At 44.0% G+C, this 20,914-nt stretch overlaps 1 protein-coding gene across 1 annotated transcript in view; it reads right to left on the reverse strand.

The window, feature by feature from the left end:
* Positions 1-18,598, reverse strand: part of ADAM19 (ADAM metallopeptidase domain 19) — a 39,556-nt gene extending 20,958 nt beyond the window's left edge. The window contains exons 1-4 of the mRNA XM_066614461.1: positions 18,536-18,598; positions 9,597-9,673; positions 1,856-2,048; positions 489-554 (exon numbers count right to left, since the gene is read on the reverse strand). Of these exons, the coding sequence (XP_066470558.1) occupies positions 489-554; positions 1,856-2,048; positions 9,597-9,640 (303 nt within the window). The 5' untranslated portion in view covers positions 9,641-9,673; positions 18,536-18,598. The remainder of the gene's footprint in view (positions 1-488; positions 555-1,855; positions 2,049-9,596; positions 9,674-18,535) is intronic.
* Between the last annotated feature and the right edge of the window lie 2,316 nt (positions 18,599-20,914).

Raw genomic sequence — 20,914 nt, forward strand, 5'->3', positions numbered from 1 at the left:
CAGGATGTTTTTACATCTCTTACATGGACTATAATAAATAAATAAAAGTGGTCTCAACCCAATGTCATCCTTTACTAATCACCTCAATAGATGGGCCTATAACTGAAAGGACAAGAAAAACAAATTATGATTACAGATTTAGACAGTGCTAGACTGGGCTTGGAAAATGTACACAGATGCATAGAATTGCCATGGTTGGGTCACACTATGGCATCACATCACACTGTCACATCATCAGGGTCACATTATAGCATCTCCTGATGTTTCAGATTTCCACATGGAGATTTGAACGGAGATTGGAAACCTCACCAATGCTGCAATTAATCCTGCTGGGGGAAATGAAGAGTCCTCACGTGGCTACTCTGAACTCAAAATCAAGTTGTTGGGAAGTGCAATCATGGAATTTCATACAACATGCAATTGGATCCAAAATGTTTGTCGGTCCTGGATTTGATTCTGATCCAGTATGGATTGCATTCTTCTCTTACCTCAGCATAATCAGCCACAAGTAGAAGTTCTACATATTTCATAGACCGTTGATCATCCCTCTTCACCTGCGACAGAAGCAGAATAATGTATGTGCCTAATTGTTTAAAAAAGTTTTCATTTTTAAATGCAAGGAACACTCTTACTAAAATGTAATCATTTTGCAAGGGTAAGATAATATAGCATAAGCCACAGTTTTAAGGCAAATGATTACCAGAGCTTATAGCATGCGAATAGCTCCTCAAAATAAGCAGGTAGCAGAAGTGACATGGACACTATTTTAAATTATACAATTTTCCAGAAATTGTTGGTCTACAGATAATTTGGCATAGCCCTTTTCAGGAATTCATAATGGGAGAAATGCCAGATGCATGGGAGGGCACCAGGATGCAGGTCTCTTGTTATCTGGTGTGCTCCCTGGGGCATTTGGTGGGCCGCTGTGAAATACAGGAAGCTGAACTAGATGGGCCTATGGCCTGATCCAGTGGGGCTGTTCTTATTTTGTTATTAACAGTGGGTAGCCTCCACCCTGCTTCCCCACACACTGAAGAGAGTCTCTGCATACACATGGTTGCTCTCCCCAGACATTCTACTCAATGCACAACATGTTGGTCAGGAAGGCAGAGACTGCCACCACAATGCTTTCCCCCTCCCCATTAAGAATCCATCTCAAATTAAAACTTTTCAGCTACTCTGCTTTAAGGCCAGATCTTATTGGCTTGCACAGTCATGATTTTACATTTCATATTACTAAAAACACAGGAAAATGCTTCTAGTCCTCATAATTTCAAGGGGAAGCTGGAGTGTGCTGAATCAATGTCTTATAAACAGCAATGTGTGGGGTTACAAAATGGCCTGTTGTGACACAGTGAAACCACATAAAAAAAATACCTGAAATATAAGTGTCCTCCTCCTGACTCAGAGGCTGATAAAGCATGGAACTTCAATTTCAAATAAAAACCAAAATAAATGGGTAAAAGGACAAAGAGTTGATGCAGCATAGGTGTCAAGAGCATGAGCTTAACCTCATTCATGTTTGAACCGAGAACTGGACTGGAAGTTAACAGTCCAGTTCTCGGTTCAAACATGAATTCAGTGGATGGCCTTTGGCAAGCCAGTGTTTTTCAGATATAGTGTTCCGCTTGTAATAAGTCAGTAATAAATGAGTGTACTTTAAGGGCTATTTTCAGGATTATCAAGATGATGTGTGTGAAGCACTTTAAGCACTTAAGTTCCCTATAATTTTTTCCCCCCTTAAATTTCTCAGGAGAGACGTCTTAGATATTCTGCAGTGCAATTCTATGGGAATCATATAGGAATCTTATGGGAATAATTACAGCCTTAATGGAGCAATTCAGAAAAAACTCACCCTGTGAAAGCCTGGCTCAGCGCGGCCTGTCAACTCAGCAAGCCAGTCCATGGTCTGAGACCCTGAATGCTGGTTTCCACAGGAGCCCTTGGGAATCTTGAAATGTTCAGACCTATAGATCAAGTGCTGCTTCTGGCTATGAAGAAGTGGTTCCAAGATGTAACTGAGGTTGTTGTTCAGTATTATGAGGCCACTGAAACATAAAGTCAGTAAGACAGAGGATGTAAAAGGCGTGAACTTGTCCCTGATTATTCCAGAGTTAAATTTAATTATCTGAATATTGATCAATATATTTGCATGTCTTGCTGACTTGGAGCCATTATCATAACATGTTAAGGTAGGACAAGATGGGCAGTTGCCTTTCCTCTTTGTTTCAGGGCATGTGTGAACAGACTTTGGGATTGCCCCTTCTCAAAAACTCATTTTATATCCAGCAATACCTCTAATAAAATAGGGGGACAACATAGAGGAACATGACTCAGAAGTCTGCAGAACAGCCCTTGGGAAACACTGTTGACAAACAAGGGGAACACTGGCTCTGATTGGCCACACACTATCCAAAATGCACTGCTCTCATTGGCTAAAAGAGCTGCCTATCACACCCAGGACAAAGACTGCTGTAACAAAGTAGTGCTCAAGGAAGTGGCATTATGGAAGATGCTATTTTACTGAACTCCCATCATCATCATTAAAATCTTCATAATTGCCCATGAGCCTAAATTATAACCCTTGGTGCTGGAAATTCCAAGACAGAAAATGGCAATGGCCCCTGTTCCTGCTTTACACTGTAACATGCGTTGTCTTTTTAACGTCTGGATATCCTTTATAAAGGCTTTTTCCCCAAGGTCTTTCCTGTGCTGGAAGCAAAAAGCCAGTTATGTCCATTGGTGGACTAACAGGAAAGGTACAAACTCCTGCATAAGTTGCATGGGAACTAATTCAGGCCCAAATGGCCTACAAGTGTGAATTTTGGAAGTTGTATGCATCTCTGAATGCATATGATCCCTTAAAAAAGCAATTCACAGAGGTGTCCTTATTGGCCTTGTGCAGGATTACGCTACTTTTTTCCACTGGTTGCTATGACATTGCCATCGCAAATGTCTATATCAATTTTTGGGAGTATCCTTATGCACATCCATTATTTTTATCTCCGTGCAAAATATATACATATCTGTGTCATCACTTGAAATTATAACAATTGTTATAATTTGTCATCAAATGTTGTCAACAGGAAGTTCCCGTATATTTGGCTATGGTTTGAAATCAGAGCAGGGTTAAGAAGATTTCCCAAATGAATTCATTTGGGGTTTTAAGGGGAAAAAACCACTTCAAAACTCAATATTTCTTTGCAGGTGGGAAAACAGTTTGAAGGAAAAAAATGAATGGTCCCAGTTTTATAAACGTTTCTATTTAAGAATGTTGTCAGTGGAGGGTGCTGTTCCCCAAGGAAAGATTTGATTGGGCTTCAGGGGTGCTTCTCAGCTGGAGTGGAAGGTTCCTGCAATGAACAACAGTGGCCAATACTGCCAGTTATTTCAAACTAAAGATAAAGGACCAGAACAAAGACTCATAAAGAGGGTGTGTGAAAGAGTCCAGCGCTACAGCTACAGCAACACCAGTCAATCATGCCCATACATTTCTCCTTTTAGAAAGAAGAAATTTCTAAAGCAAAAATGGCTGAATGGGAGAGCATGACACACAGCTGAATGGGTGTGATTGCATTTAGCATCATTTTTGCATTCAGTTGTCATGTAAAACCTACCAGGGGCTAAAAACAAAACCCCAGACCATTTCTTCTTCTCTTGTTTCTGAATATTAGTTGAAGGTCAGTCCTCTGCTCTTTGCCTCACCTAAGAAATCTAAAGTTTCTGGTAAAGAGCACTTAAGCCAACAATAATTAAAACTCTTTGCTTTGGCCAACAATATCTTAATAAGCTTTTCCCTCCTTGCCCCCATCCAACCCTGCATGTATGCGGCAACTGCAGGAGGTGTAGTTGAGAGGATGAGCCCGAAGTTAAGCAGGAGCAGATCGATTTGTGCCTGGAAGGGAGACTGGTAACCACTGATAAGCTGACATGACCCTCGGTGAGAGAGAGGCATCGCTGTTGTGTTCTGTGATGAGAGGACGGACTAGAACAGTGGTTCTCAAACTCTCCGGGAGTCGGAGAACCGCTGGTACATTTTGATTGGGGGGAGGGGGGAACAGGGTTGGGGAATGCCCCGACAGCGCTGCTGTGATTGGTGCTGGAGCTCCAAAACTCTGATTGAAAACCAGAAGTGGGCTCCAATCGCAGATCAGAGCTCACTGCTGTGGAGGGGAGGCTCACCGAGGGGGCTGTGAGCCTCCAGAACCCTCCAGGAGGTTGCACATTCCCCTCCAGTATGTTAAAATGCTCCTGGGTACCCACGGTGCAGTGATCGCTGTGTACCATCAGGGCACTCACTTCTGGGTCACTCCCCTTAAGAGGAAAGTGGCCCTTTTATATTTCAATGGTGGGTCGTGACCCACCATTTTGACCACCACTGGACTAGAACATTGGAACGCTGAGAATGTCAGTGATGAGAGCGATAATAACTGGAAGGTCCCTGATTCGGCGTGATTTGTGTGGCTATCTCTAGAAGCTCAAGGGAAGTGTTAGCAGCTAAGAAAGATGACTTCACCTGAAGGAAAATCTGGAAACTGAAGGGTTCTATATAAAGAACAATATTGTAAAGACCCTTACCGGGTCTAGAACTGCCTGCCTATGCAAACCACCTTGAGTAATATCTGAAGAGAAATCTGAGAAAGGCAATATATAAATACAGAAATAAGCAAACAAATTGGGGCTGTAGGTGTGACATCCTCTTCAAAAAGCAGCAACAGCTGATTGGAGGGAACAGTGGGGAAAGGAACTGCATGTGCTTCCTAATCCAACTAGGGGCATGCACATGGAAGCTTCCTTTTGTGCATGTATGACCTTTCCTGGATTGGTGCAACTGGAGTCCTTTCAAAACAAACCATGGTTTTACAAACCATGTTCAAGAGAACCCTGCAGTTTTTTGGAAACCTACCAGGGGTTCCTCCATGACAAGAACAGTAATGCTGGATAAACTTCTCTAAAAGATGAAACACTGAAAAAGGAAAACAATCTCAACCCTAAAAACGTATATGAAAATATTAACTCCTGTATGTTAAGCTCAGAAGTGACATAGATGACCAGGTCAAGTTATAACAACTCATAAGTGACTTCAGTTCTCCTAGCCAGTTAGGACATTCTGCTTCGTGTAATACTTATAGGGGAAAAGAAATGAAGTACATGGTATTATAACAGAGTAATAAAGAATGGTAAAAGAAAATGATAAAACAGGGAGGGAACATCATGGCAATTCTGGGAATAGTTGACCAAGCAAGGATCAAGGCAAGCTGTCCACATTTTAGCAATCTTAAATCTGCACTTTCGGTTTAGTGACATGGAGTGGACATGGTTTAGTGACATGGAGTGACATGGACAGTGGTGAAATTCCTAGCCACCAACATGGAACAAATTCAAGCAAACTGAGAATTATTATGAAGCGTTGCACAATTGTTTATACAGCTGCCCCTCAAAAGCCCAACTGTCTCTTTATTCAGGACATTTCTCTGCATTTCTAGCAACAAATAAGGACTACACGACAGTGTCACTACATAGACCTCTTTTGTATGATGCTCACTAGATTGCTTCCAGAGCTGGAAGGCAAAGGGTGGGAGGCTGGTAAACGGTTTGCAACCCTAAAAAGAACCCATTCCCACTTCCTCACCAAACCCATGGTTTGAAATAGTCCAGCCCTCCAAGCAGGATTTAAAAAGCATCAACATGTTCCAGTCACCCCACCCAAAACACATAGCAGCTTAAGGCTGAAAACAATGCCAACTGCATTCTGGTCAAAAGTACCATAAAGAGAAATTGTGTAAGTAAGACAAGAGGATTTTGTGGGAGATGTTCATGTGGAACAGCAGGATTTGGTTGTCACGTTTCCAAGAAACAGAGAAATACATATTGCAGCTGAAGACATGCTGAGTTCTTTAAAAGCAAATCTTATACAATTGATTAGAAGCAGAAGAACTATGGAAATATGAAATATTAAAATCCTGCTTCTCCAACAGTTGGCTAAGAATTTTGGTCAGTGCTTGAGGGGTATGTGTTCGTTTATGCCTTTGCATATTCTCAGTTGAAATCTGAGACCATATTGCCTTTGTAGACTGCATAGTCAAATGACACAAACCATGATTTGAGCAAAATGGAGGCTTTTCCTCAGAAAAAGTGTCTGCAATACTGCTGTACTGACAGCTTTTTTCATTCATTCTTACCATGCCAGAAGTATGGTGTGGTTATGCCACAGGTGTGAATGTAACTTCACCTAACTGGCCTAATTTTCCTTGCAGGGCTGTTGTAAAAAGTAAATTGAAATTGACCTAACTAACTTGAGCTAATTGCAGAAGCGTGGAATATAAAAGTGATTAACAAAACAACACTCTGTCCAAGAACATGGACTCAGAACTGACTGAAGAGAACTTGTCCATACCATCATAACCATGTTGGCATCCTTCAGTCTTGGAAGACTATGGTATCGTGCTCTGAATAGTGGTTCTGGAAAAGAGTGTCCAGTGCGTGAAGCCTGGGTAAAGTATATATGGAGGATAGACTGTTTCCCATGCAGCAAATCCCCCCTCTCCACATTGCTGAAATGGTCCAATGGAAAGGCAGAGGCCAATACAGTTGGCTCCAGCGGTGTCGCAGGAGTTGCCAGAACGTGACTGTGTTCAGCCATGAACTGCCTCAGGGACTCCAGCTCCGGATTTTGCCTCGAGGTTAACTCCTGAAGCCTTTTCCACAACTGGATGTAGCCATAAGGCAGTGGAGGTTTGGGATCAGAGTTTTCCTTCTCTCAGATGAGCTGCCTTCCCAGGCTGACGAGTCCCACCTACCCAGTGGCTGTTTAGTCACCTCTTATGACAAGTACAGCCAAACCGAGGGCCTATTCTTCTCCCCAGCCCCCAGGGGAAACCATCATAACCAAGGTCTAAGGAAGCACCATCTTTTCCACAACAGCTTGCACAAATGACATAAATAAGTTGCTTCCATTCAATTAGAACTGCAATCCTATGCATATTTTCCTGTGAGTAAGCCCCACTGAATTCAGTGGAAATTACTTCTGCATAAGCATGCATAGAATTCTGCTGCAGGTTATTCTTTGGTCAGGATTCGGACCATTTTCTTTCATGAGTTTGTTACGAGCACACTGTATGGAGGAGGAGGATGTAAATGGCTATAGGGATGAAAAGATCACACCCATCTCCACCTGCTCACTTCCCCTCTTGAGAATTCAGTGGAGAAGTAAAAACATATGTGAGAATGTAGCTTCTGTATGCTTCCAATAAGCCTAAATTACTTAAAAGAAAAATTCTGGCCAGCACAGGGAACACTCTGCTACGAAAGAGTGAGCTTTTGCATGGTAAATCCAAGGTCAGGGATAAAGAGTTGAAAATGGGGACAGTTGAAAATGGGGAAGAGTTAAAAGTGGGTCAAGTTGCACCTGTGATGCTTCCTGTTTTGTGTGGGCTGCGCATTGTGTCCGTCCTAAGTGGCCAAGGTTTACTTTATTTTCGCCACCAGACAGTTTGTTTACATTAAAGTGACTTGAGGTTATTGAAAGATTTAATTTTTTTTTGGCATAATCTATTTCCTGACTGGACAGAAGCCCAGCAGCCCAGCTTTCAAACAGCTTTGGATGAAGGTGACTAAAAGCAAACCATGTCCTGTTTATAAAAAGAATATTTTTAATTGATCTTTTTGGAGGTCAAATCCTCATACAGTACAGTGTAACTGTGCAGATCTGTGCCACAGACTAACAGCTAAACAAGAAGGCTGTGGATGTCATGAGGGATAAATTGCACAGATCAGCTTAGCAGAAAAAAAAGTTTTGAGCTACAATTTAAAATGTTGAGACTAAAAAATGCTGGGGGGGGAATCAGGATATTGTTCTGAGAGCAAGGTATGAGACTCTAAAGAGGCAGAAAGACAAGTATGATTGAACAGTGAAGATCCTGGAATTAGTGTATTAATAGTAAGACGTTTAAACTGCAACCCAAAGAAATGAGATTCCTCAGCAGGTAGAAAAAGTACTAAAGCCCCCTTCCCCACCATCACAGTTTCGGGCCATTTGATTTGTTTAAAAAGAAAAAAAATTAAAAGATCAAAAGTTCACCTTTGCATGCATGCCTAGTTGAATCTTACTGCTATTATTTTTGGCACAATTCCTTCCCCTTACTGTACCAATGGAGTGCGCACTCTGCTGGCACTGCCTGTTGCAAACATGCTGGAAAGCACATTGCAACAGCGCAGATTCCAGGCCCGACAGTAGGAAGGCCTGCACCATAAGATAAGTTCCTGGCAGGGAAGGGGTGGGGAAGGGCAGGGGGGCAGGGGTGGGGCCTGATTGGGCCCAGGAGGAGAGCAGGATTGGTGGCAGCAGCGTGCACTGCATCCTATCCCCCTTCCAGGACATGATCCACTCATATGGGCAATGCAGACTTGCGCCAGCAATTTCTATGGCCCAGACCTCCAGCAACTGCAATTCCCCAGCAGGATGCAGAGGAAGTTACGCTGGCACTGCTGCACTGGTGCAGTGAATTTATGCAGGACTAGGCCAGAGGTTTTCAGACTGGGGCATCACGATGTCCCAGCCTGAGGGACCTAGTCTCTTTGCCCTTAAGGGGTGGGGCCAGCCAGGAGGCAGGGGGCTGCAGGGGCTTGGCTGTACTCACCACAGCCCCCTGCAGCCTCCTGGGGATGCAGGGAGCCCTGCACGACCATCTGCAGGGCTCCCCGAGGCTTCCAAAGTGAAAGTGGGGCAATAGCGCCCTGCCTACGCTAAACCAGAAGCAGAGCACGATCGCTCCATTTTCACTTCTGAAAATTTGGGTGCACCCTCCAGTCCCTGCAGCAGCCGTCCCTGGGTGCGGGAAGCCCTGCACGACCCTCTGCAGGACTCCCCAGGTCAGCAGGAGTGAAAGTGAGCAATTGCGCTCCACTTCCAGTTTTGGGGAGGCAGAGTGTGATTGCTCACTTTCTCTGCTGCTGACCTGGGGAGCCCTGCAGAGGCTCGCGCAGCACCCAGGGACAGCTGCTGCAGGGACTGGAGGGTGCACCCCAATCCCTGCAGCCCCCCTGAGCAGCACGATCCTGGGGATCACATCTCTGCCTTCCCCCACCTCCGTTGCCTCCCCTCCCCACTGCCTCCCACCCGCTCTTGAAATACTTACTGCGTTTATCAAACTCCTGGAGAGTTTCAAAACCACAGGACTAGGCTATCCATCTCTGTTCTCTTTTGTTTGAAATTACTGTCTATGAAATTATTTTCATTATACACTGTTAGGTGCACTGATAGTCTCTTTTGCAATGGAAAAGTGAAATATAAATGATTTAGGGCGCAATCCTAACCCACTTTCCAGCATCAACATAAGGGGAATGCAGCTGTGAGGTAAGAGGACAAACATTCCCTTACTTTGACGAGGCCTCCATGAGTGACACCCAACTGCAGGATGCAGCACAAGTCCCATTGGCACAGCTATGCCGGTGCTGGAAATTGGGTTAAGATTTGGGCCTTAAATAAATAAAGTAAGCTAATGGCCAACATCACATCTCAGGACAGCATAAGAATATTCATGTGAATCCAGAACTGCTCCAATTGGAGATTCTTTAAGGGAGACTGTGGATCTTACCGGAGACCATGACATGTGCTGAGTGCCACACTGGAGTCTTCCATCCCTTTTACTATTCCATGGTAAAAACAATGATCCTGAGAGGAGAAATTGCAGATTGTTAAGGGAAGAACTCTATTACATTTTTTTACCCACCTCCCATCCCACTTTGATTAAAATAATATCCAACACTACTATGCAGGAAGTTGGCAATAAAAAGCCTAGATCTCATTATAGTCTAACTAATCTTTCAGGGATAATGAAACTCTTTCAAAACCCCTCTACTATCCCATAGATAAATCTATCTATCTCACTCTCTTTCACTCACGCAAATAATTTATTTCAGCATATGAGGTCAAACCATATTCAAATTCAAATGCATTATACTTCCATTGTCAACAGAACCTGTGAGGATGCCCTAAGAATCGCGCATGGCCTCCGGGAACCGAGTGCCTCGAGAACAAAGGCACGGTTTAGCCTCTGTGCAAGGAGAAGGCAAGTGGACCTCTGAGTTTTAGAGAAGGAGAGGGAGGACTCTCTGAGTTGTGAAGAGAAGAGGAGAATGAGAAGGAGAAGGTAAGTGTACTCTATCTTACTCTTTGTCTTTCTAACTCTTTGTCTTCTAACCTTAAATCAACATTGAAATTTAGCTTACCTTTAGCTTAGCTTTACCTAAGTTAGCTCCTAATCTAACCAGAGGAAGGGAGTCTAAGGTCCAGCAAGTTGGGGCACATGAGCTAGGTGAGGGCAATAAAAATAAATACGTATGTGTGTACATAGGTCTACTCTGAGCAGGAGCAGAGTCCTACTCGTGAGTAAGGGCCCAAGGTACAGGCACTTGGAAAAGTAAATAAAACATAGGAGGATAAAGTGGAAAGCAAGTTTTTTCCACTTTGTTTAAATTAACCCTATACATAACCCAAGTTAAACTTAATCTAAATTAGAACATCGTCTAAAAGTTCAGTAAATTGGGACACAGGATCTAGGTGAGAGCAATAATAAATAAATAAATAAAGGTGCACACTTAATAAAAGCATGAGGTATAATTTAGATAGGGAGCTAGAGTCCAAACTAAACGAAGAAGAGGGTAATAGGGGGAGAAAGCACACTTGGTGTCTATTTTGTAAACAGGGCAAAACAGGATTTAAACCTTAGTGTGTAAGTTCTGCCAAGCCCAAAAAACTCTTAAACCAGTGCAGTTTAAACTCAAATAAAAAGCAGCTTGAGGTTAAAAAACAGTCCAGCCTAAGAGAACTGAATTAGGAGGGTAAGAACCTAGGAAGGGCCTGTTCCCAGCCAGCCAGGGCAATTTAGCATAGTCATTGTCCTTTAGGAGTTGATAAGAGCTCCATTAGGCAAATCCAAGCACCCCATTCAGGAGCCTGCAGAGTAGATTAAGCCCATTAGCAACCTATTGTCTTCCTGATCTTTTGTAATCTCACCTGGGAAGACCAGCCCCCTTTCAATCAGCAAGGAGGGAGGGAGGAGGAGCCAGCTAGGGGAATAAAGCTAGCGCCTGCCACCTTGTGAGCCTCTCTGCAGAAGCGTGCCCTCTGGGAACCCAGTGCCTTGGGAACAAAGTGCCAGGTAAGGCAACACGAGTTTAGCCTCTGTGCGAGTTCAGCAGCAGGGTGAGGAAGCCAGGGTCCCAGACACTGCACTTCACTTCCCTTGAGAAGTGGGCAGTAAACCAGTGTAGGGTTTTCAAGTACCCCTAAACAAACAAACGCCCCCCCCCCAAAAAAAACTATGCAGTCAGACAGCCAGCAGCAGGGTGGGGGCTATCCAGTGTTCTGCATCAAGTGCCACATGTATGATTATATGCCTCTGGGGCATAAGTCATGGGTGTGTCCTCGGTGCAAGGAGCTCCAGGGTCTCAGGGAACGCGTCCGCTCCCTTGAAGCCTTGGTGGCCGACCTGGAGAAGCAGAGGCAGGCAGAGAAGGACCGTGGGGAGACTTCCGGGGACGATCAGGCTGCGTCCCAACCTCAGGCGTGCAGCTCCTCAGACGCCCGGGTGGGAAGTCTCGGGGCTGGAGGACATCATCCTGGAGAGGGGGGAAACAATCCCCTACGGGGGACCCCTTCTCCAGGGGACGGGCCCATATCTGAACACACTCAGGATACTCCTTGGCAGGAGGGGGGTCGGGGGCTTCTTGTAGTGGGGGATTCAATTATTAGAAACAGAGAGGGGGCTTGCGACGGATGTGAGGACCGCATGGCGACTTGCCTGCCTGGTGCAAAGGTTGTGGACATCACTTCTCGTCTAGACAGGTTGGTAGACAGTGCTGGGGAGGAGGTAGCGGTTGTGGTGCATGTCGGCATCAACGACGTGGGCAAGTGTAGCCGGGGGGGTCCTGGAGGCCAAATTTAGGCTCTTAGGAAGCTGAAAGCCAGGAACTCAAAGGTAGCGTTCTCGGAAGTGCTACCTGTTCCACGCGCAGGGCCAGCTAGGCAGGCGGAGATCAGGGGTATCAATGCATGGATGAGACAGTGGTGTAGGGAGGAGGGGTTTAGATTCGTTAGGCACTGGGGAACGTTTTGGGACAAGCGGGGCCTGTACAAGAGGCACGGGCTTCATTTGAACCAGAATGGAACCAGACTGCTGGCGCATAACATTAAAAAGGTGGCAGAGCAGCTTTTAAACTGATCCCTGGGGGAAAGCCGACAGGAGCTGAGGGGCATCTGGTTCGGTACTCCTCATCCCTATGGGTCAAGGATGGGGAGGTAAGAAAACAACAAGGCAAAGGCAGAGTAGGAGAAGAAATTGGGAATGGTAGCATGATGGGATGTGATAGACGGTTTGGCACAATGAGAGGATGCAGGGACAAGGGAGTGAATAAGCAGCCCATCCTGGGGCATTCCATGTACAGATGCTTTTATGCAAATACCTGAAGTCTCCGAGCAAAGATGGGAGAACTGGAATATTTGGTGACTAGGGAAAACATTGACATAGTGGGCATAACTGAAACCTGGTGGAATGCGGAGAATCAGTGGGATACCGCAATCCCGGGCTATCTACAGGAGGGACAGGGAGGAACATGTTGGAGGTGGGGTGGCCGTTTATGTTATGTTATGGGCAGGAGGTCTGGTCTAGAGGGTAGAGCCTCCGTCTGCCTGAAGATAACATCCACAAGGTCGCCAGTTCGAGGCCACCGGCACCGTGTGACCTTGGAGCAGCTGACAAGCTGAAGCTGAGCAATTCCATCTGCTCTGAGCGTGGCAGGATGGAGGCCAGAATGTGAAGCCAGATCAGAATGAAACACCTTGAATGTAGTTGTTCTTGAAAGAAAGAACCTTCTTTGAAATTGTAAAAATCCCTATTTAATAAGGGATTTAATAAAGCCTGCCTATGTAAACCGCCTTGAATAAAGTCTTGAATAAAGGCCAAGAAAGGCGGTATATAAATACCTGTTGTTGTTGTTGTTGTTGTTGTTAAGGAAGGGATAGAATCCAGCAAAATAGAGATTGAAGGCGGGTCAGACTGCACCATAGAATCTCTGTGGGTTAAATTACCAGGACTGAGGAGCGATGTAATACTGGGGGCGTACTATCGTCCTCCAGACCAGAAACCGGAAGAGGACCTTGAAATGAGGAAACAGATCAGGGAGGTGACAAGGAGGGACAGGGTTGTAATCATGGGGGACTTCAATTATCCTCATATAGACTGGGTCACTTTGAGTTCTGGTCACAAAAGGAGACCAGATTTCTTGACATGTTAAATGACTATGCCTTAGAGCAGCTAGTCATGGAGCCCACCAGAGGACAGGTGACTCTGGATTTAATATTGTGCTGTACACAGGACCTGGTTAGAGATATCAATGTTACTGAGCCATTGGGGAACAGTGATCATGCTGCGATCCGTTTCCACATGCACATCGGGGGAAGAATACCGGGCAAATCTCTCACAAAAACCCTTGACTTCCAAAGGGCGAACTTCCCTCAAATGAGGAGGTTGGTTAGAAGGAGGTTGAAAAGGAAGGTAAAAAGAGTCCAATCTCTACAGAGTGCATGGAGGTTGCTCAAATCAACAGTAATAGAGGCCCAGCGGAAGGAAGAAGGGCTCCACTAAATCCAGGAGGGTGCCTGCATGGCTAACCAGCCAAGTTAGAGAGGCAGTAAACGGCAAGGAAGCTTCCTTCCGTAAATGGAAGTCTTGCCCCTAATGAGGGGAATAAAAAGGAACATAAACTATGGCAAAAGAAATGTAAGAAGGTGATACGGGAGGCCAAGCAAGACTATGAGGAACGCATGGCCAGCAACATTAAGGGGAATAATAAAAGCTTCTTCAAATATGTTAGAAGCAGGAAAACCGCCAGAGAAGCGGTTGGCCCTCTGGATGGTGAGGGAGGGAAAGGGGAAATAAAAGGAGACTTAGAGATGGCAGAGAAATTGAATGAGTTCTTTGCATCTGTCTTCATGGCAGAAGACCTCAGGCAGATGCTGCTGCCCGAACGGCTCCTCCTTGTTGGTTTCAGGCAAAAAAAAAAAATTCTCTTCTACCCAGGCTGCTTGCAAACCAAGGAACAAATACTCAAACCCAAAAATTTAAAACCAAAGGCAGTTTACTCACAATCTGATACAGACTTATACAAACATTTTTCTGACATCAAGATTCTTAAAACTAGAAGACCAGGAGCCCTAAATAGCTGCTCCTGAACGCATGTAAGTATGATAAAATAATGGTTAAAAACGGAGATTAAAATACACTCTCCTGTTCTACAAAAGTCAGCAGACAAGAAGCTATATATGGACAAGGAGGAATCAGCAAAGGGACACACCCTTTAGAAAGACCATTAAAGGGACCACATGCAATTTCATCTTTAAAGAACTAGATACTCAACTGATAACTACTACTTAGTGTTTTTATTCCCCAACACTCCTGACAAAGGAATTAAGTCAGATAGAGGTTAAAAGAGAAGATGTTTCAGACCTCATTGATAAATTAAAGATCAAAAAGTCACCGGGCCCTGATGGCATCCACTCAAGAGTTACTAAGGAATTGAAGAATGAAGTTGCTGATCTCTTGACTAAAATATGCAACTTGTCCCTCAAAATGGCCAGGGTGCCAGAAGATAGGAGGATAGCAAATGGCACACCAATCTTTAAAAAGGGAAAGAGGGGGGACCCAGGAAACTATAGGCCGGTCAGCCTAACATCTATACTGGGTAAGATGGTGGAATGCCTCATCAAAGATATCTCAAAACACATAGACAAACAAGCCTTGCTGAGGGAGAATCAGCATGGCTTCAGTAAGGATAAGTCTTGCCTCACAAACCTTTTAGAATTCTTTGAAAAGGTCAACAGGCATGTGGATGTGGGAGAACCCATGTACATTATATATCTGGACTTTCATAAGGCATTCGACATGGTCCCTCACCAAAGGCTACTGAAAAAACTCCACAGTCAGGGAATTGGAGGGCAAGTCCTCTCCTGGATTAAGACCTGGTTGAAGATCAGGAAACAGAGTAGGTGACAATGGGCAATTTTCACAATGGAGGGAGGTGAAAAGCGGTGTGCCCCAAGGATCTGTCCTGGGACCGGTGCTCTTCAACCTCTTCATAAATGACCTGGAGACAGGGTTGAGCAGTGAGGTGGCAAAGTTTGCAGACGACACCAAACTTTTCCGAGTGGTGAAGATCAGATGTGATTGTGAAGAGCTTCAGAAGGATCTCTCCAAACTGGCAGAATGGGCAACAAAATGGCAAATGCGTTTCAATGTAAAGTCATGCACATTGGGGCAAAAAATCAAAACTGCACATATAGGCTAATGTGTTCTGAGCTGTCTGTGACAGATCAGGAGAGAGATCTTGGGGTGGTGGTGGACAGGTTGATGAAAGTGTCGACCCAATGTGCGGCGGCAGTGAAGAAGGCCAATTCTATACTTGGGATCATTAGAAAAGGTATTGAGAACAAAACGGCTAATATTATAATGCCATTGTACAAATCAATGGTAAGGCCACACCTGGAGTATTGTGTCCAGTTCTGGTCACCGCATCTCAAAAAAGACATAGTGGAAATGGAAAAGGTGCAAAAGGGAGCGACTAAGATGATTGCTGGGCTGGGGCACCTTCCTTATGAGGAAAGGCTATGGCGTTTGGGCCTCTTCAGCCTAGAAAAGAGACGCCTGAGGGGGGACATGATTGAGACATAGAAAATTGTGCATGGGAAGGATAGTGGATAGAGAGATGCTCTTAACACTCTCACATAACACGAAACCAGGGGACTTCCACTAAAATTGAGTGTTGGGAGAGTTAGGACAGACAAAAGAAAATATTTCTTTACTCAGCGGTCGGCCTGTGGAGCTCCTTGCCGCAGGATGCGGTGACGGCATCTGGCCAGGATGCCTTTAAAAAGGGATTGGACAAGTTTCTGGAGGAAAAATCCATTATGGGTTACAAGCCATGATGTGTATGTGCAACCTCCTGATTTTAGAAATGGGTTATGTCAGAATGCCAGATGCAAGGGAGGGCACCAGAATGCAGGTCTCATGTTATCAGGTGTGGTCCCTGGGGCATCTGGTGGGCCACTGTGAGATACAGGAAGCTGGACTAGATGGGCCTATGGCCTGATCCAGCGGGGCTGTTCTTATTTTCTTAAGAGTAGCTATCAATAGCACTATATTTCCAATAAACCTGGCCACTGGTTTTGGTGGTCATTTGTACCAGTTACTGGCAGCACACTTTCACTGTTGTCCTGGAAAAAACATTGGAAGCAACCAGATACTTAGGGCTCATTTCTTTTGAATATTACCCACTGTCATGACTTAAGTAACAGCAAAAAGCCACATACTATACTGCTTCCAAAATATCTCCAGTGAAGACAATGGGGGCAGGGAGTTAGATGGAAAGGATCCAGGAACTCGTATCCTGCAACTCCACCAGCAAAGAAGACAAAGTATCGAACAACCAGCATTCTCACTTCCAGCCACTAATGCCGACATAACAATGCTGTGTACAAAAGGGATGAGCATAATTGCTTTGAACATCAGTGTGTAAAGATGTGATATAATCATAATGGTGTCAATAAGAATCTCCATACTAAATATACACCGCTCCAGAAGCATTATCACTTTTTATCACTGTATCGTTAAGAAAATCAGATGATGAGCAATGATGGAAAACCCTATTCTATGGATTCTCATAATTACAAATTGCAAGAAAGTAGGTTTTATGACACCCCCCCCCCAAACCACCAATAAAATGCCCTCACAGTCATCTTCGGAAATATTATGTTCTGAGGAAAGGAGGAGGAAAAAGGATGATCTCATAGTCTTCAGCTTTTATTTTTATATCATACAATTAGCATTGTGTAATTTTATACAGTTTCAGGGAAGTGCCAGCAAATCAAGGCATTTCTGGTCAGTAGTTCACAAGGAAGTCTCTTCCGGATATGAGCCAGCTGGCATAACCTAGCTTTGCAAAAGAGTTGAGAATATAACAAGCATTTAGATCTCACAGAGGGAAGGAATAAAGGCAAAGCACTGGACAGCTCATGGATATTCTGTTTTTAATTCATCTTCATTTAGGGTCAAATTAGATGTTACTGTAAGTCAGGGGTGCCCAAACCCCGGCCCTGGGGCCACTTGCAGCCACTTGCGGCCCTCAGGGTGTCCCCAGTCTCCAATGAGCCTCTGGCCTTCCAGAGATTTGTTGGAGCTCACACTGGTGCAACACAACTGCTCTCAGCATGAGGGCAACTGTTTGACCTCTCGCGTGAGCTGTGGAATGAGGGCTCCCTCCACTGCTTGCTGTTTCACGTCTGTGATGCAGTAGCGGCAGCAAATGAAAGGACTGCCTTGCTTTGTGCAAGGCCTTTGATAGGTCTTGAGCTATTGCAAGACCTTCATTCATTCATATAAGTTCATCTTTAATATATTCATTTATGTAAACTTATGTAAATTTATTCAAATTTTAAATGTAAATTAATTCTTTTTTCCCTGGCCCCTAACACAGTGTCAGAGAGATGATGTAGCCCTCCTGCCAAAAACTTTGGGCACCCCTGCTGTAAGTGAATGCTTGGGCCTAGCACACTTGTAGGATTTGTGAACCGCTTCTTGTAAGGTTGCTGCTATCCATGGTTTCCAGTACCCATGGTGGCAACTGGAACCTATCTCCCATGTGTGTGTGTGTGGGGGGGGGGGCACCTGTACCAGTTTTAGCTTTGCAAACTTCACTGATGAAACCCTTGCTGAGAGATATCAGAAAGTACAGAGATTAAGTGGATGGCTTCAATTTTATCACTGAAAGAGTAGAAAGGTTTTGTGTGGAAACTGACAGGAGAAATGAAGGGGCAGCAGCCATGGGTAAAGTGCTTACCTATATGAGTTTGGGGTTCAACATATATTGCATGCAAGATAACTTTGGCACCCCCTCAAGGCGTGGAGCCAGAAGGAATATACCCTCCCTGCTTCCCCTTAGCTACACCACTGACACGAACATGGACTATGTCCCTGGGTGCAGCATTCATGCCTTGTGAATAACTGAATAACTGAATAGGGCGATAACCTATTATTTACCCAGCAATAAGGAAAGAGAAAAGTTATGAGAAACGTGAAAATTCTAGAAGGTTCTCTAAGGTTCCAAGCAACCACTTCTAGTCCTTATGGTCCAATTCCAATCCTCCCTGCGATTGCTGGGGAGGATACAGGGTTTTTAACCTGGCAAAAATAGTGTGAAAGTGTCAACTGGATGAAGCAACTCCTCCACCTGGGGTTACACAGGTGATGACTGCAATTTGTGCTAAGGTGATTGCTTGAATAAAGGCTGTAGCAGTAGCGCAAATTGCGGCAACCACAAATATAATTTCCACACAGAGGTGCCATGTCACACAATCACCACTTCCATGCATCCCAACAGGTCGCAAGCCTGGCACCAACCTCCTACCTCTCCTCTCCTGGGCAGTCCTGTGAGATTATCAAGGATCTCCATTACATTAGAGAGGTTACAATGAACTACTTACTGTGTTGTTCAAAGTGATCGTGTGGGGGGCTCCGCTCCTAGTATAATGTGTTTCAGTGTAGCCTGGTGCAAAGAGGTGCCTGCCAAAAACAGTGAAGGACAGAAAGAGAGAAAGGATCACATGCTGCACATCATTATCTGAACTATCCACCTGCTTATGTACGATCTTCCTTTCCCACCTCACCAGATTACCCAAATATCTAACAAAACTAACCCTCCATTTAACTCAGATGTGATTTCAGTTGGGCTTGCCTAAAGCTGTATCAACAAAAGTGTGTTTTTGATGGTTTCCACATTATATGGCTGAGATGAATTACAATATGTACCATAATACTGAGTGAAGTCCCCAAAGGGTCCAATCCTATCCAACTTTTTCAGTGCCAATGCAGCCACAGACAGGATAAACTTTCCCTTACTTTGAGGAAGCCTCCGTGACTGCCCCCCTGTTGGCATAGCTGCATCCGCACTGGAAAGTTGGATGGGATTGAGACCCAAGTGTGAATGAGCAGCTTTCCAAAGCTAGCCAGGAAGTCTGATGCACACTGTTTGAAATTCATTGCTAAATTCACTTCTGACATGCATTATGAGAAAGAAAAATGTCTCTTTATTCCCACCCCCCTTCATAGTATTTATAATTTCAAACGTATTTCATGTCCCCTCTCCAACATCCTGTTTCTGAGCTCGAACCACTATGAAGCTCACTGGGCAGTCTTGCGCAAGCCACTCTCAACCCAACATACATCACCGAGTCCATGACGTAATTGTGAAGAACACTGTACACTGAACGTACTGTACAGATAACTAAGTTTAGGCAATGTCCTGGCAACAGCTTTTATCTTTATCATACTTCAGCCAAACTCATTTAGTCTCTTTCTGTCTGTCATTGCTGGTGCAGGTTGCTCAGACCTGCATTTGCAAGACACAGATAACCAAAAACATACTAAGTCAGCTGTCTATTATCTTTTGCACTATCGCAGTCTAGAAAACATAACTCTTCAAGAAACAATTACATCCCTTTCAAACTGTATTAAGCTCCATGAAACTAGCATGAGCAGAGCACAAAAGGGTCTTGGCAACTTGCTGAACCAAGCAATCTGCTTGCATTCAGCTGCTGCAGTGAACCAAAATGCAAAAAAAAAAAAAAATCAACGTTATTACTTCTGGAGTCGCCCCACTGATTTGCAGAGGATTACACCAAAGTGGAGAATGTATAATCAATGTTACCCTCTCAAAGCTTCCGATTTAAACAGCCTGGTTAAATAATAATTGAGCTGTGATTTACACCTGGGCAAAATGTACAATGCCATTCAGGGCACTCTACGCTCAATGAGTTTTGTTTATATATTCCCTTAATTGTTTTCCTCTCACTCCATTTCCCCTTATTGTTACCCAGCCTATGAGGCAATTCTTCGGACTATAAAAGAAACAGGAACTATTGAGATTATTTACAGTAAATTAAAATGAACAAACAAAGCTCTGCAATCTGATTTTTGCTATAGTGACACACACTTAATATTTTTGTGACCCTAATTTAAAAGTAATGGAAGAAGATATTAGCAGATATAAAACTTACTCTTTGTTCAGCCAAAATTCCACCTAAATCAATGGCAAAACTGGAAGTCATGATCCCAGGAAGAGAAAATTATGCTTAAATGCACTGATGTCAGTGGGCTAACTCTGCATTGGTTTTCAACATCTGGAGACATTTTCATTTCTCCAGGTATTGATTTGATTTTACTGAAATCAGAAGGCAAACAACACCGTATGCTGTGTTTTAGAGATAGCTAGGTTGTATCTCCATTCACATTTTTATGGATGGGACTACAAGCGTTTCACTTCCTACACATTAAGATGAAGGTTAAGCTAAATCCTATATGCACTTACCCAAGAGTAAATCCCATTGAACTCAATGGGATTTATTTCTGAGCAGACATGCATAGGCTTGTGCTGCGATAATCTTACATCATACACATTTTGTGCTAAATATGGTTTCTTTGAATTTTTTTCTGCTTTGGTAGTCAAGAAGACAAACATTGTGATAAAAATATAACCAGCCATAGTTTCTCCTATTCTTGATAGCTACTTTTTTTTGCAGATGATTTTCTTTTCCTTCCACAAGGAATATAAAGAATGAAATTTAGCAATGACAATGACTATTGTTGCAAAAGAGGCCAGTTCTACAATATCAGGTTGCAGAGGAGGATTCAGCACCACAAATGAACTTTTATTCTACAAGACCTGTATGTGGCAGATCATTTCAAAACAACTCTTCAGCCATTAACCCAACATTGTCAGAGACCACTATACTGTAGTAGCATTGGCAGGTTTTTGTTGTTAATCTGTTATTTTACCTGCGCTTCTCTGCTTTGGGAAGGAAGCT

The sequence above is a fragment of the Tiliqua scincoides genome, chromosome 2 (genome assembly GCF_035046505.1).
Source record: "Tiliqua scincoides isolate rTilSci1 chromosome 2, rTilSci1.hap2, whole genome shotgun sequence".
Classification (NCBI taxonomy): Eukaryota; Metazoa; Chordata; class Lepidosauria; order Squamata; family Scincidae; genus Tiliqua; species Tiliqua scincoides.